General features: G+C 27.4%; 2 protein-coding genes across 4 annotated transcripts in view; both read left to right on the top strand.

Moving 5' to 3' along the window:
• Nucleotides 1-42: 42 nt before the first annotated feature.
• On the top strand, nucleotides 43-5,003 carry LOC123270473 (ferrochelatase, mitochondrial). Its single transcript, XM_044736548.1, has 6 exons — nucleotides 43-105; nucleotides 195-387; nucleotides 1,391-1,612; nucleotides 1,701-1,802; nucleotides 1,903-2,176; nucleotides 4,566-5,003. The coding sequence occupies exons 1-6, from the start codon at nucleotides 66-68 to the stop codon at nucleotides 4,926-4,928; spliced, it is 1,194 nt and encodes a 397-aa protein (XP_044592483.1). The 5' UTR covers nucleotides 43-65; the 3' UTR covers nucleotides 4,929-5,003.
• A 250-nt stretch (nucleotides 5,004-5,253) lies between these two features.
• The window catches only part of LOC123270458 (leishmanolysin-like peptidase), an 80,084-nt gene continuing 68,290 nt past the window's right edge, over nucleotides 5,254-17,047 (top strand). For 2 of the 3 annotated variants that reach the window (XM_044736523.1, XM_044736525.1), the window contains exon 1: nucleotides 5,254-5,940. In XM_044736523.1, the coding sequence (XP_044592458.1) occupies nucleotides 5,749-5,940 (192 nt within the window). In that variant the 5' untranslated portion in view covers nucleotides 5,254-5,748. The remainder of the gene's footprint in view (nucleotides 5,941-17,047) is intronic. The other variant, XM_044736524.1, reaches the window with a different exon arrangement.

The following is a 17,047-nucleotide window of genomic DNA, read 5'->3' as shown; positions in this document are numbered from 1 at the left end:
GAGTACATTGAGTAGAGCGATAAGAAATATTTATACTTTTTATTTGTTTATATAAAAATTTATTTATGTTTTTTTGCAAAATGAATTTTAATAGAATTTATAACAGTAAGTATTTAATCAATAATAATAATAATAATGATAATAATAACAACAATCTTTTTTTTATAAAAATAAATAATGATTTTTATTTTCAGAATCTAGAAGTATCAGCAATAATTTAATTCGTAGTTTTTCTGTTGGAAAATGTCAAAATGCAGAAATTAAATCAAAACCTAGAACTGCTATTTTAATGTTAAATATGGGAGGACCAACTAAAGTTGAACAAGTTGGAGATTATTTGTTGAGAATTATGACTGATAGAGATATGATGCAATTACCTATTCAAAGGTTTATTTATTTATTTATTTATTTATTATAATAATTATTATTATTTAGAGAATGAGCAAAATGCTCTATCTCTAGATAGATAATTAAGAAATGACGTTGTATCTTGTGAACTATTAACATTTTTGAAGATATAAGCTCACCTTGATGTTACACTCATCGAGACATTTCATTTGAGTACCCACATCAATTTTTTATATATTTTATATATTTATTTATATTATATATAGGTATATATGAAAAATATATCAAAAATGCATGTGTGTTCTCAAATGAAAGCTCTTGATGAGTGTAAAATCAAAATGAGCTTTTATCTTTAAAAAAGTCAATAATTAAGAAATGACCTTGTATCTCATGAACTATTGACATTCTTAATGATATAAGCTCATCCCGATGTTTCACTCATCGAGACCTTTCATTTGAGTACCCACATCAATTTTTCATATATTTTATATATTTATTTGTATTATATATAGGTATATATGAAAAATATATCAAAAATGCATGTGGGTACTCAAATGAAAGCTCTTGATGAGTGTGACGTCAAAATGAGCTTATATCTTTAAAAAAGTCGATAATTAAGAAATGAACTTGTATCTCGTGAACTATTGACATTCTTAATGATATAAGCTCATCCCGATGTTTCACTCATCGAGAGCTTTCATTTGAGTACCCACATCAATTTTTCATATATTTTATATATTTATTTATATTATATATAGGTATATATGAAAAATATATCAAAAATGCATGTGTGCTCTCAAATGAAAGCTCTTGATGAGTGTAAAATCAAAATGAACTTTTATCTTAAAAAAATTCAATATTTAAGAGAGTACAGTGCAATTTAACAATAGTTATTATTTAATATATCTAAATTTCATAGTCATTTTTTATAGTCCACAAGTCACGGCAGTCACGTAGTGACTGCAAGGTAGCTAGTTTTTAATAAAAATACAATTTTGGTTTTTTTAAAAATAATTTTCTAATAATAATAATAATATTTTAGTAAATTAGGACCCTGGATTGCAAAAAGAAGAACTCCAGAAGTAATGAAAAAATACAGTGAAATTGGCGGAGGCTCTCCAATTTTAAAATGGTCAAACTTACAGGGAGAATTAATGACTAAAGAATTGGACAAAATTTCTCCAGAAACTGGCCCGCACAAACACTACGTCGCTTTTCGTTACGCTGATCCGCTGACTGATGTAACTTTGCAGCAACTAGAAGCGTAAATATTTAACAATTAATATATAAATGTATTAAAGTAATAATTAATAAAAATTTTTAATTAAAATAATAATTTTTATTTTTTTTAGGGATGGTATTGAGCACACTGTAATTTTTTCACAGTATCCGCAATACAGCTGCGCAACATCTGGCTCCAGTTTTAATGCAATTTGGAATTACTACAAAAATAGGTTCATTAATTTTTTTTTTTGTTATTAATTTTTATTCACTGATAATAATAATCAACTTAATTTATATATTTAAAATGAAAAAATTCCTTTTAATTTTTAGAGGCCTGCCAAAAAACATGAAGCTAAGTATAATTGACCGATGGCCAACGCACCCACTTCTAGCCCGAACATTTGCCGAGAAAATAACCGAGCAATTGAATCAATTTGACGGAAAAATAAAAAAAGATGTCCTAATTTTATTCTCTGCACACTCGATTCCTCTTAAGAATCTTAACAGAGGCGATCCATACCCTAGTGAAGTAGCAGCTACTGTTCATATGGTCATGCAAGAGTTGAATTATTCTAATCCTTATCATCTTGTTTGGCAATCAAAGGTTATTTTTTAAATTATTATTATATAATGACTTTTGTTAAATTACACTGTACTTTCTTAAATATTGACATTTTTAAAGAAATAAGCTCATCTTGGTGTTACACTCATCAAGAGCTTTGATTTGAATACCCACATCAATTTTTCATATATTTTTTATATATACATATATATAATATATATTTTAAAGATATAAGCTCATCTTGATGTTACACTCATCAAGAGCTTTCATTTGAGTACCCACATACATTTTTGATATATTTTTCATATATACATATATATAATATACATAAATATATAAAATATATGAAAAATTGATGTGGGTACTCAAATGAAAGGTCTCGATGAGTGTAATCTCAGGATGAGCTTATATCTTTAAAAATGTCAATAATTCAAAAGATACAAGGTAATTTCTTAATTATTGACATTTTTACAGATATTAACTCATTTCGATGTTACACTCATCAAGAGCTTTCATTTGAGTACCCACTTACATTTTTGGTATATTTTTCATATATACATATATCTATATATATATAAGCGAAATACCACTCACTCATCACGAGATCTCCGAAACTATTCGCCCGATTGACTTGAAATTTAGCATAGTTACTCCATTCGTGATGTAGACGCTCACTAAGAACGGATTTTACGCAATTCCTAGCCAAAATGAATTTTTCGTCTACCATCACATATGCCCTCCCCTCCCCTCCCTCTCATTCTTCTCCTCCCCTCCCGTGCCCTATAATCTTTCCCCTTCCCTATATCTCTCTCTTTTTTTGGGAGCGAAATATCATTTTGACCCTCTAATCTAAGAAACCATCAGTGGCACCCGTAAATTATCGAACTCAACCCCCCTACAACCACCCACGCTAATCAACCTTTGCCATGGTTACCATTGTCATGGTTATCGTTGCCATGGTTACCGTTGCTATGGTTACCGTTGCCGTGGTTACCGTTGCCATGGTTACCGTTACCATGGTTGCCGTTACCATGGTTACCGTTATCATGGTTACCGTTGCTATAATAACTGTCAAAATGATTGATTTTAAATTTTATCGATTGACTGTTGGGACAGTAGGAATTCATAATCATACGTTTATAAGAAAGAATAGCTAAATCATTAATAACTGAAATAACTTATATGTATTGGAATAATCATGAAGGATGAACTCGATTATATCATAACACAGATAAATTAAACATAAATATTATCAAGTTGATATTGTTAAATGATTATACTGATTTTAATGATTAAAATTAAAATGGTAAATTGTGTCTGATGCGTCTTCTCTAAAATTTTACAACGATATCGTTAAATTATTATAAAAAACGGTCGACTTACGATCGTTACTAATACAATGAGTAATAATAAATATATTTTTCAATCCCACTTAATTTGTTATGAATTTATTAATAACTAGCTGATACCCGCCCGCTTCGATAGGAATACAATAAATTTTTATGGTGTAACCTAGATGAAAAATATAAACAAAATGGTTAATTTCAAAAAGATAATGAATATAAATTTTGAATTAGAGAAAAGTGATTGTTTGTGATGACCGGTGTTAGCGAGTATTAAATATATGAGAAAAGTATTTTATTATTAACATTTTTTAAAATTAAAAATTATTGACATTTTTAAAATTAAATAATACTATGAAGCGGAAAAGAATAGGAGTTACGGATAATTATTACGTGAATCGTTCCAACATTCACGTAACAGAATAATTTGAGGAGGAAGAGATTGAGAAAGAAATAGGAAGGACCTTCTTAATAAGAGTTTACAGAATATGCGAGAAAAAATTCAGATAGCTCGGACAGGGATTCGAACCCAGAACCTTCCGGTGACATGTCGGCTACTCTACCATTTGACCTATCCGGTCTAGACTAAATGTTTAGGATAACATTATTATAATGGGAACGCATCTCACTACACAGTACGTCATGGGTGATGCGGAAATCTGTCTAATGACAGATTTACTGACTAACTGACCCATTGATTGATTGATTATTAATAATAAAATACTTTTCTCATATATTTAATACTCGCTAACACCGGTTATCATAAACAATCACTTTTCTCTAATTCAAAATTTATATTAATTATCTTTTTGAAATTAATCATTTTGTTTATATTTTTCATCTAGGTTACAACATAAAATTTTATTGTATGCCCAGCGAAGCGGGTGGGTATCAGCTAGTATACATATATATATAAATATATAAAATATGTGAAAAATTGATGTGGGTACTCAAATGAAAGGTCTTGATGAGTGTAATATCAGTATGAGCTTATATCTTTAAAAATGTCAATAATTCACACGATACAAGGTCATTTCTTAATAATATAGATAATGTTATTTTTTATTTGATATTAATTAAAATTCTAGGTAGGACCACTGCCATGGTTGGGCCCGTTCACCGACGAAGCAATAAGAGGCTACGTCAAGCAAGGCAAAAAGCACTTTATCATAGTACCAATAGCCTTTGTAAACGAGCACATTGAAACTTTACACGAGCTGGACATCGAATATTGCGACGAGCTCGCTCACGAGCTCAAAATTGATAAAATTAGACGCGCTGCTGCGCCCAATGACCACCCGCTGTTTATTAAGGCCCTCGCGGATGTTGTCAAGACACATTTACACTCTAAAATTCCAGTATCTAGGAAATTTGAAACCCGTTGTCCGCATTGTGTTAACAAAAATTGTTATTCCAGCAAAATTTGGTTTTCTGAAAATTGTCGGCTATAGATAATTATTTTTTTAAAAATTTAATTATACATTTTTATGTTTGAAAAAATTTTTACATGGGAAAATTTTTTTATTACAAAAAATTTAGTAGGAAATAAAAAATAAAAAAAAATTTTTTCAATTTTTTACTTGAAAAATTTTTATAATTTATGTATTAAAATAAATTATTATTGTTAAATAATTAAATAGTATTATAATTATCAAATTAAATTAATTTTTTCACATTCAAATTTTCAACTTTTCCCGCTTTGTTAAAAAACCTCCGCAGTAGTTTCTGCGCATGCGCAGAAGTTTTAAACACATGCGCGGCCATTTTAGCGTTAGTTCTCCCTTAGAATCTTTCAGATCAGCTGTTCTTCGCGTAGCTCCGCTAAAAAATTAATAAAATAATTAAAATTTCCGTCTAATAATCATCGACAAGTGTCAAAGTTAATAATTAAATATAAATTAACAATAAAAATTACCAATGAGTGTAAAAAAAGTGTCAAAAATGTCTGAAAAAGCAAAAATAATAATTTTTTACAAAAATAGTGTCCTGCGGTCGCATCTAGCGGCGAACATAGTAACTATCACCGTGGAATTCTAGCATTACAATCAGTATCAGTGGATGTGGAGATTCATATCAGTGCGAGTGCTCAACCCGAACCCAGTTTGTCAGTTGACGTCCACGCGAGCTGTCAGCTGACGGGAAATTTCTAAGTTGTTCGCGGTATTTTGTTTATTTTGTTTTTTAATTATTTAAACAGTTTTAATAATTATAATGATATTTTGATTACTTAGAAATGAAAAATCATTGGGAGCAATAACAGTAGCAGTGATTATGTGCCGCGTTAAAATAAAAATGCAATGCGGTACATTATTTACTAATCCGAGTGGTAATTCTCCGTCACTAATATTTTCATTGGCTGGTTTTTATTTTTTTTTTATCGCAAGTCTTGGGTGCTCGCTTTGCTGTGCTAATGGAATATTTCATGACATCAAGTGCAGTCATCAACATCCTAGACCACACGAGGTAAGTCATTTTGTTATTTTTTTTATTTTGCGGGAAATTTTAATTTTTTTGGAGTCAATTTTAAATAATAATAAAGTTAGCCGATATTTTTTATTTTTTTATTTTGCTTAATTTATTAAATTATAACTAAATAATATTTTTAAAAAATTGCTCTTAAAATTTTTTAATTTTTTTATAATAATTCTTTAATAAATAAAATCACAAAAATTGTTACATGTCGGCTAACTTTATTTTCATCAATTTAAAATTTATACCACTAAAAGTTCGCCGATATTTTTAATTTATTAAATTAGAACTAAAAAATATTTTTAAAAAATTGCCTCGATATTTTTTTTAGTTTTTTACAAATGAAATTTAATAAAAAATTTTTTTTATAACAATTTTTTTAATAAAAAAAATTCTAAAAATTTTTAAATGTCGGCTAACGTAATTATTTATTTAAAATTGGAGTATTTTTTCGTGACACTAAAGTTAGACGTCGTTTTTAATTTTTTTTCAATAATTAAATTAAAAAAATATTTATTAAAAATTCCACTTGCACTTTTTTTTATTAATTTTTTCTATAAAAATTGTTAAATATCGGCTAACTTAATTTTCATTTTTTTTCAATTATTTTTTATGAAAATTTTACATAAGATTTATAGTTAAAAATATTTATAAAATTAATGGATCAATATTTCCTAAAATATTGCTCCTAAAAAATTTATTTAAAACAAATCTTATAGAAACTTAAATTACCTACAATTTTTGTCCCAAAATTTTTCTTTAAACTAAATAGTTCAGAAATTAGACTCAATTATTGTAAATAAAAGAAAATCTAGAATAATTAATTAATAAAACTGTTCTCAGTAGGTCGCTTTCAAAATTCAAAAGAATTTTTAATAATTTACAGAAGTTTCTTTCAGTTGCACGAATTTTTTAGCATAAACGTGCGGTAAATATTCATCGGAGACAATATCGAGAATATTTAGCTCGTATTGTGCCAGGATAATTTAAAAATAAAACGAAACCGAAATTATTACACCGACTATGACGAATATTTAAACTACTTTCATCGCACGTACACCTTTATTGTATTATTATCACGGCCGTGGTGAAAGTTTTGCTTGATTAATCTTTCTAGATGCACGTGTTGTCTTTATACTCACGTGCTTCCACTCCTATTGTCACTATAATTTCATAAATAAATAAAATCGTGAATATTTTATGAGAATAACCCCCGAATTTCGGTTTAATTCGAGCTTTAGTCCCTGAATTTTAGTGAAATTTAAGATTTAGATGCTCAAGAAAAGAAAGTCGATGATGAGTTGGATTAATCTTTGATTAATGCTCGGTAATTTAGTCGAGAGTTTATAAATAATAGGAATTTTTTATGGTTTCTAATGTAAGATCCTTGATCTCGTTATTAAGAGGTGATTAATGGATCGATATCTAAAATATTGATCCTACACTGTTAGAAGGATTTATTAACTATTGATAATCTAATTTATTTGAAGACAATTATTTAATTTATTAAATTTTAATAAATATTTTTTATTATTCAATAAATATTTATTTGGAAGGAAAGTACACAGAAAGAAAGGTTCACTTGAGCCAAGAAAATATTTTTCTTCATAATTATTTACTTGGGCGAAAAAAAATTTTTTTTTGACACAAGAAATTTCACTTATTCCAACAAATTAATTCCCTTGCTTTAAGAAATACGTTTCTTGATCCAAGACAATTTATTTAAGTCAAGAAAATTTCTCTCTTGTTCCAAAAAATCAAGTCCTTGACAGAAGTAAATTTTTAAATTTTCTTGTCTTGAGAAAATTTTTCTCTTGCTCTAAAAAATTAAATATCTTGATAGTAAATTTTCATTAATATTTCTATTGACTAACATGTCAAATGAGAAGATCAAATAATATTGAATCATTTTTTTTCATTAAATATGTATAATTGCCCGCTAAAATAATCTAAAATAGGTATCAAATATTCTCGAGAAAAATTTTCTCAAGATGACGTAGGTGGCGCTGCTTCCCTAAAGTATCTAAAAATCTTGATCAAATATAAAAATTTCTTGTATCAAGTATTTTGATAATTTGAATTAAGAAAAAATTACTTCCACCAAGAATAGAATTTTCTTGTCAAGAAAAATTTTTACTCCGGCCAAGACAACTTCGGTCTTCCTTCGGGCGACCGAAAATTTACTTGAGCCAACAATTTTGTTCTCCAGTCAAGAAATCTTTCTTTCTGTGTACATTTATTAATAGTTAATAAGTATTTATTAATAGTTAACAAATATTTATTAACAGTTAATAAATATTTTGTTGAGTGAATTTGTTTGGCTTGCAATTTCATATAATATAAAGATTGCTTATAAACAAAAATCATCTTTATAAATTATTTGGATTAATTATATTACATTATAATAACGTTTATTGTAAAATAGCAAATTCTATTACAGCTCATAATTATCTTTTATATTTTTAAATATTAGAAAAGGTTAATTTATTTAGTGAATTTAATTATTATCATGTATTCCAGTAGTAGGATTATAAAAAGTATCAAAAGAAAATTATTTTTGCTTTTTATTTTAAATAAATATTTGTCAACAGTTGACAAATATTCATTAACCATTAATAAATATTTATTAACAGTTTATAAATTGTAGTTAATAAATTACTTATTAACATTTGATAAATAATTCATTAACTGTTAATGAATATTTATTAAATCCTATGATGTTAAAAAATTATTTATTAACAGTTAATAAAGCTTATTAAATATAAACAAATCCTTCTCTTTTAAAAAAAGTCGCTCATATTTAATGAAGAAAAATGTTTCCAAAATTGATCGACTTATTGATCGCGAATGATGGGATAAAATATAAGAACAAAACGTGGGAATGGGACGACCTATCCTTCTCTCTCTTCTAAACTTAGTACCGTGTGTTGTGTATTTTGCTCGTGATATCTCTCGATGAATCATTGTCTACGGCGACTAGCGAAGCAATCTACCACTCCTTTAATTTATCCAGAGATTTATTTGGTACCTGGTGGTCCCTCGAGCCGGATCAAAACTTGCCAATGAATTCATGAATTTGCAAGAAAATTTTTTTCGAATCACAAGCTTTTTGTTGCCGCCAATAAAAACTAAAAAACCCCGCAAGCTAACAAAAAAAAAGGAAAAAAAAAGGAAAAAAATATTTTATAGAGAAAAAAGCTCTGCGTAGATGCCTTAGGAGGCGAACAGTCGACGTAGACGATCTGTATACGTTCTACCTCCTGGGGCTCTTTTCGCCTCTTTTATTTCGTTTTTGTTGTTCCTCTTGGTTATTTTTTTAGTTTTTATCATACAATATTGCGCACGTACTACGGATAAAATACACCGATATTTACTGAGGAAAAAATTATTAATGTGTAAATTTATTTTTTTGTAAAATTTCTTTGTAAAGGTTTTTCATTCATCAATTAATTGAGTAAAAATTAATGTGATTTTGTAATTGTTGCATTTAGAAAAAAATTTTGGCATAAAAATTGTAGGAAATTTAATTTTCTACAAGATTGATTATTTTTTTCTGCTGAAATTTCGGAATTTCTGGAAAATTATAGCAATAGGAAAAATATTGTCCTTATTTTTTAGATCCTCGTGTAAAATCTACTAGATTGGATCATAAAAATATGTTAATATGCTAAAAAAAAAATTAGAAAATGAATTTTTTTTATGGGAACTCCGCCAAATTGAAAGCGTCAGGTTCTCTCCGATATCATAACAGAGCGAGCGTGGAAATTGATCGAATAACTTTGGTTCTCTTTTTCTATTATATGCACGCGGTACTGTTGTATAACCGCGGCAATTGAATGAAACTAACGCGAGGTAAATCGCGATAAGAGAGAGATAGAGTGAGAGAGAAAAAAAGTGTAGTGGCGCAATGAAACGGTTGATCGACTAAAAAGAAAATAGCGTTAAAAAAGTACAATAGACACCAGTCCATCTTTTTTTATATTTTATTCTATTAGTGTCCCCTCGATCGACTTAATACTCGCTCGGTCTATTTATACACACTCCAATTCAATCACGCAAGATTTTAATAAAAGATTTTATTTTTATTCAGACTGTGAAGAGAAAATTTATATGTCAATCAGTACGTGAAGCCTTTTTTAATCTAAGATATTCATACAGTTGGATCTTATGTTAACTCATTACTTAATTGCTTTGTAATTTGTTGAGTAATTATGGGATTTCTCAATGGAATATTTTGTTTCTTTTCGCTTCGAGGATTTTTTCATTAATTTTCTGCGTTATTTAAGAGAATTACTGAGAAGACGCATAAAAACAGAGATTTCTAGAAAACTACTGGAGAAAATTAAAAGTTGTTGGGATAAATTTATAGGAAATTTAATTTTCTATTAAAAATCTGTCTGAATTTCCCAAAGAAAAGTACTATTCTTAAGAAACTAGTCGTGGAAATTGCAATTTATAGGAAAATTTTTAAGTTTTAGGAGTGAAATTTTTAGAAAATTGAATTTCCTATCGGAAAATTGTCTGAATTTTCCGCTAGGACTCGTAATTTTCCAAATATCTAGACTTTTTCAAAGAAAACTACTATTTTGAGCAATTCGTCATGAAGATTGCGATTTATAGGATAGTAATAGGAAAATTTTAAAGTTTTAGGAGTACAATTTATAGCAAATTAAATTTCCTATCAGAAAAGTGTCTGAATTTTCCGCTAGGAGTCATAATTTTTCAGATATTTTAAGTTTTTCGGAGAAAAGTACAATTTTTGAGCAATTTTTTATGAAAATTGCAATTTATAGGAAAGTGATAAGAAAATTTTGAAGTTTTAGAAGTGAAATTTATAGGAAATTTAATTTTCTATCGGGAAAGTCTCTGACTTTTCTTCTAGGTCTCAAATTTTTCCAGATATTTCGACTTTTCCGGATAAAAGTACTATTTCTTAGGAATTTATTATGAAAATTACGATTTATAAGAAAGTAATAGGAAAATTTTGAAGTTTTAGGACCGAAATTTATACACTGATAGAAGGATTTTTTTATTATAGTTAAAAATATTTGTTAATATTTAACAAATCATTTATTAGAGACCACTTTTTAGTCCTTAATAAATATTTCTTAGTATTTAAAAAAATTTATTAATATTTAATAAATGAATATCAGATTTATTAAATATAAACAAATCATTTTAAATACTAAAAAATATTTGTTTAATACTAAAAAGTGGTCTCTAATAAATGATTTGTTAACTATTAACAAATATTTTTTGGTACAAATAAATCCTTCTATCAGTGTAGGAAATTTAATTTTCTATCGAAAAGATCTTTCACTTTTCCGCTAGGACTCATCATTTTCCAGAAATCTAGACTTTTCCAAAGAAAAGTACTATTTTTTAGCAATTCGTTATATGAAAATTGCGATTTTTAGGAAACTATTCGGAAAATTTTAAAGTTTTAGCAGTGAAATTTGTAGGAAATTTAATTTCCTATTGAAAAAATCTTTAACTTTTCTGCTAGGACTCATAATTTTCCATATATTTCGACTTTTCCGGATAAAAGTACTATTTTTTAGAAATTCATTATGAAAAGTTCGATTTATGGGAAAGTAATAGGAAAATTTCGAAGTTATAGGAGTGAAATTTTTAGGAAATTTAATTTCCTATCGGAACAATCTAAGAGTTTTCCTTTAGGATCAATATTTTCCAAGTTATAGCCATTTTTCGGGACAAAAATCCTAATTTAAGACAAAAAAAAGTTAAAATTTATTTTTTAATTATCCGGGAAATTAAAAATTTAATTAACTGAATTAAAAAGAAAAATAGTATCGGAAAAAATAAGTTTAATTTTATTTATTCATCAGGGTAAATTCTTTTGTCGGGAATACCGTGGGTAAATGAAAAAGTAATTGAAATTTTTCGAGTTTCGCAAACGTCAATTGTAAAAAACAGAGACTGCGGGTCTGCTCTGTTGTTTGCGCTTCGTTTTGTATTCCTATATGCCACTGATTGTATTGTCTACTATTTCAATATCTTTTTACCTTTTATTTTTTTAACTCCAGCTTTTTCTCTTTCCACCTCTCATTTTTTTATTCTAAATTTCATTATTTTTTTCTTTGATCCCCTTTAACGTTACAATTGTGCATTTTCGCACGAAAATTGTTGGAATAAAAATAAATTCAGCTCTAAAAAGCAAATTATTAATTACAAATATTAAATTGATGAGTCAAAAATGTTTTTAAAAAAAGAAGCGAAAGTTGTATTAGATATTTTATTGAAAAATATTATTTTTATAGAATGCAGAATATAATAACAAGTTTGGCAAGCTACAAAGTAAAATCTTTGTTGTCGAAGATTGGTTTATGTCACCGAGAGACCTTGCCAACGAAATCCCATTCTATCCGAGTTAAACTACAAACAGAACAAGAAGAATTTATTCCGCTTTGTACACTCGCTACTGCTATACTTCTATACTGCTCCAGTGAAACTTGGATCTGCTAAGGACGTTTTATCCCAGGATTCGGGGATTTACCTTTTTGGGATGCGTTGAGGGAATATGTCATGTGATAACATTCTTCTCTCGGTTATCAATTATCAATTTTGCCCTCCATAAGATTTTAGATAAAAAAAGTGAGGATTTTTTGGATTGCTTACAGTCCAAATCAATTATAATGATTAATAGATCGATATTTCTTGAAATATTAATCCTAGCAACCTTGCTTTATTAAATTGTACTCATCAAGAGCTTTCATTTGAGTACCCACATGCATTTTTGATATATATATATATATATATATATAAAATATATGAAAAATTGATGTGGATACTCACATAAAAGCTCTTGATGAGTGTAACATCTGGATGAGCTTATATCTTTAAAAATGTCAATAGTTCACAAGATAATAGGTCATTTTTTCATTATTCATATTTTTAAAGATATAATCTTATCCTGATGTTACGCTCATCAAGAGCTTTCATTTGAGTACCCACTTGCATTTTTGATATATTTTTCATATATATATATATAATGTATATAATATATATAAATATATTAAATACATGAAAAATTGATGTAGGTACTCAAATGAAAGGTCTTGATGAGTGTAACATTGGGATGAGCTTATATCTTTAATAATGTCAATATTTCACATATATTTTTTTATATTTTTCATATATCCATATATATAATACATATTTTTAAGATATAAGCTCATTTTGATGTTACGCTCATCAAGAGCTTTTATTTGAGTACCCACATGCATTTTTGATATATTTTTCATATATACATATATATAATATATATGAATATATAAAGTATATGAAAAATTGATGTGGGTACTCAAATGAAAGGTCTCGATGAGTGTAATCTCAGGATGAGCTTATATTTTTAAGATATAAGCTCATTTTGATGTTACACTCATCAAGAGCTTTTATTTGAGTACCCACATGCATTTTTGATATATTTTTCATATATACATATATATAATATATATATATATAAATATATAAAATATATGAAAAATTGATGTGGGTACTCAAATGAAAGGTCTCGATAAGTGTAATGTCGAGATGAGCTTATATCTTTAAAAATATCAATAGTTCACGAGATACAAGGTCATTCTAAATCTTGTAATCTATAATTAATGAATCGATATCTCCTAAAATATTGATCCTATTAAAATTTCTTTTGAAACCAATCTAATAAAAAATTAAATTTTCTCTAAAAGTTATTTTTATAAAATTAATACATTAAAAGTTATGATATAAAAATCTATTAAATTATTTTTCGACATATAATCAATAGCGTGTTTTTTTTTTTAAATTAAATGCTTGTCATTTTAAATAAAAAAAAAATCACAATAAACATATTGCAAGTAGAATCGTAATTTGCAGTGAAGGTATGTAGGATGTACGACCGTCGAATGTTTAATATAATAATGTAATGATACTCTAGCCGCGATATAAGTGAATGAGGTGAATGTATTGTTTGTATGACACGGTTTACTTAGTATCCTTGTAACAATGTTACAACATGTCTACTTATATTAATATTGAGAATGGAGTGCCCTTTTAAGTGTTATTATATTTTTCTTTACTCCTTAAACACGTACCGTTTATATCCGAGCATTAGTAATAACTTAAACCGGGCGTCAGAGTAAGAAGAGTGGGGAGCTACTGTGATGTAGGCACTTGGAAAAAAAGCGGTAGTGGGGGAAGAGCGAAGTTTAGTCGGCGCGAAGACTCCGAACAGTGACGACACTGGAATTTTAGTGCTAGCGGCGTATTGACAGGAAGGAGTGGAACTGCATCAATTATGGCGCGCTTGATTAAACCGCATTAGTGTCGACTGTTAATGCTCTCTGGTCTATCAATCAAATCTACGTCTTCCTCTGTTCCTCTTTGTTCGCTATTGTGCGAGGGTAGATTGCTACCGGGATTTCAAGGGGCTTCGAGCTCTAAAGCTATTCGCTGATTGATTCAAAAGGGATAATGCGGATTGTAATTGATGTTGATTAGAATTCTTTTTAAATAAAAATTGGTTTTTTTTTTTTTTTTTTTTTTTTTTTTTTTTTTTTTTTTCATTATGTAGATTCTTAATTTATGATAACTTTTAAATTATTGAGTATCAATAAAAATTTTTATCAAGAGCTTTCACATGCATTTTTGATTTATTTGCGATATACACATATATATTTTAAAGATATAAGCTCATCTCGTTGTTACGCTCATCAAGAGTTTTCATTTGAGTACCTACATCAATTTTTCATATATTTTCATATATACATATATAATATATATAAATATGTAAAATATATGAAAAATTTATGTAGGTATTTAAATTAAAGGTCTTGATGAGCTTATATCTTTAAAAATGTCAATAGTTCATAAGATACAAGATCATTTTTTAATTATTGATATTTTTAAAGATATAAGCTCATCTTGATGTTACACTCCTCAAAAGCTTTCATTTTAGTACCCACATCAATTTTTCATATATTTTTCATATATACTTATATGATTATATATATATATAGATATATATAAATATAAAATATATGAAAAATTGATGTGGGTACTCAAATGAACGGTCTTGATGAGTGTAACATCAGGATGAGCTTATATCTTTATAAATGTCAATAGTTCACAAGACACAAGGTCATTTCTTAATTATGTATCTAGAGATAGAGCATTTTCGACACTGGCCACAAAATTTTTCTCATTTTCTTAATAATATAGATTAGTTGAAGGTACCTGATAATGCGGTTGCTGTTTCTGTCGAAGGGAAAATAGGGATCGCTAAGTTAGAGTTTGTACACAGAATAACAGTGAATGAGCTCGGCTGGTAGATGGTAGAGCGCCGGAAAATGGATGGCTCTACTCAACCCTTTCTTCTTCCCCTTAACTGGGAAGTTTCGTGTGGTGGGAAAACAGTATTTGCACAAGAACCGAGTAAGCTACAGAAGGAACTCCCAGGGTCTTGCCCAGAAAGTTTCCCCAGGCGCTTTTCCACGAACTTGTGAGTTGTAAAATCAAGGATCGTGCCACGGCCATCGTGTTCCTCATATCAACTCCTTATAAACTAATAGGTTCTTTATTTGTTGGTATTTTATTATTAGGGAAAACATCACGAAGGTCTAATTAGTAAAGCGTTAAATTTTCTCCAAGAAATTACTTGAATAAATTCAATTTTTTATTTTTATCTGCATGATATAAATCTCGCAAAATGGAGAAAAAATATAAAAATAATAATTTAAATGGCTCAACTTAACAAAGTGACATTTTACCTCGAAATTGCATAAAATAAGACATTACCCAAAAAATAAAAATAAAATCAAGAAACAAAGGAGCGAATAAAAGGACCCGGATAGAGAAAACATGGAGCTGCGGTTTCAGAATTAATTCGAGTATAAAAGTTAAATGAAATAGAGTGCTCCTGTCTCTTGACAATAATAACAGCAACAATGATATTACTAATGGTGGTCGCTCTGTTCTGAGATAATACAATGAAATTATAACTATAATTAGGATAATAATAATGGTAATAAATATTAAATAAATGAAGAAACCCAGGAAGTGTGATTGCGATCAAGCGAAATGATATGAGTCAATTTCTTATTCTTATTTCTTCACTTACAACTATTCTTTTTTTTTTTTTTTTTAATTAACAGAAAAAAGGCTAATCATGCATTGTGCGAAAACATACAATTTTTTATCTTTTTATTAATTATGTAATTAACTTTAAGTAATTATTAGGACCAAGACTTCCACAGAGAAGGATTTGTTAATTATTAATAATTTAATTTATTTCAAGACAAGTATTTAATTTATTAAATTTAAATAAATATTTTTTAACATTCAATAAATATTTATTTGGTAGAAAAGTACATTTATTAATAGTTAATAAGTATTTATTAATAGTTAACAAATATTTATTAACAGTTAATAAAGCTTATTATTAAATATAAAAAAATCCTTCTATCAGTATAGTTTTGGAAAATTCCAACAGGTGGCGTATGGCCGCTAAATCTTCTCACTACAAGAGAGTTAACTTTTATAAATTAAGTATTGAAATTTTGCAAAAGTTACACTGATAGAAAGATGTATTAATTATTAATAATTAAATTTATCTAAAGACATTTAATTTATTAAATTTTAATAAATATTTTTTAACATTAAATATTTATTTGACAGGAAATAACATTCATTAATAGTTAATAAGTATTTATTAATAGTTAACAAATATTTATTAACAGTTAATAAATATTTTGTTGAGTGAATTTGTTTGGCTTGCAATTTTATATGATATAAAGATTGCTTATAAACAAAAATCATCTTTATAAATTATTTGCATTAATTATATTACATTATAATAACGTTTATTGTAAAATAACAAATTCTATTACAGCTCATAATTATCTTTTATATTTTTAAATATTAAAAACGTTAATTTATTTAGTGAATTTAATTATTATCATGTATTCCAGTAGTAGGATTATAAAAAGTATCAAAAGAAAATTATTTTTGCTTTTTATTTTAAATAAATAAGATTTGTTAACAGTTAACAAATATTCATTAACCATTAATAAATATTTATTAACAGTTAATAAATTGTACT

The sequence above is a fragment of the Cotesia glomerata genome, linkage group LG8 (genome assembly GCF_020080835.1).
Source record: "Cotesia glomerata isolate CgM1 linkage group LG8, MPM_Cglom_v2.3, whole genome shotgun sequence".
NCBI lineage: Eukaryota > Metazoa > Arthropoda > Insecta > Hymenoptera > Braconidae > Cotesia > Cotesia glomerata.
The sequence above is the reverse complement of the archived record's forward strand: the minus strand, read 5'-3'. Positions and strand labels throughout refer to the sequence as shown.

Bases quoted from the DNA above. Each gene is read 5' to 3' on its own strand.
- LOC123270473 (XM_044736548.1), top strand. From the start codon at position 66: ATGTTTTTTTGCAAAATGAATTTTAATAGAATTTATAACA. The intron at 1,613-1,700 runs GTAAATATTTAA...TATTTTTTTTAG, and splicing joins ACTTTGCAGCAACTAGAAGC to GGATGGTATTGAGCACACTG. The intron at 2,177-4,565 runs GTTATTTTTTAA...TTAAAATTCTAG, and splicing joins ATCTTGTTTGGCAATCAAAG to GTAGGACCACTGCCATGGTT.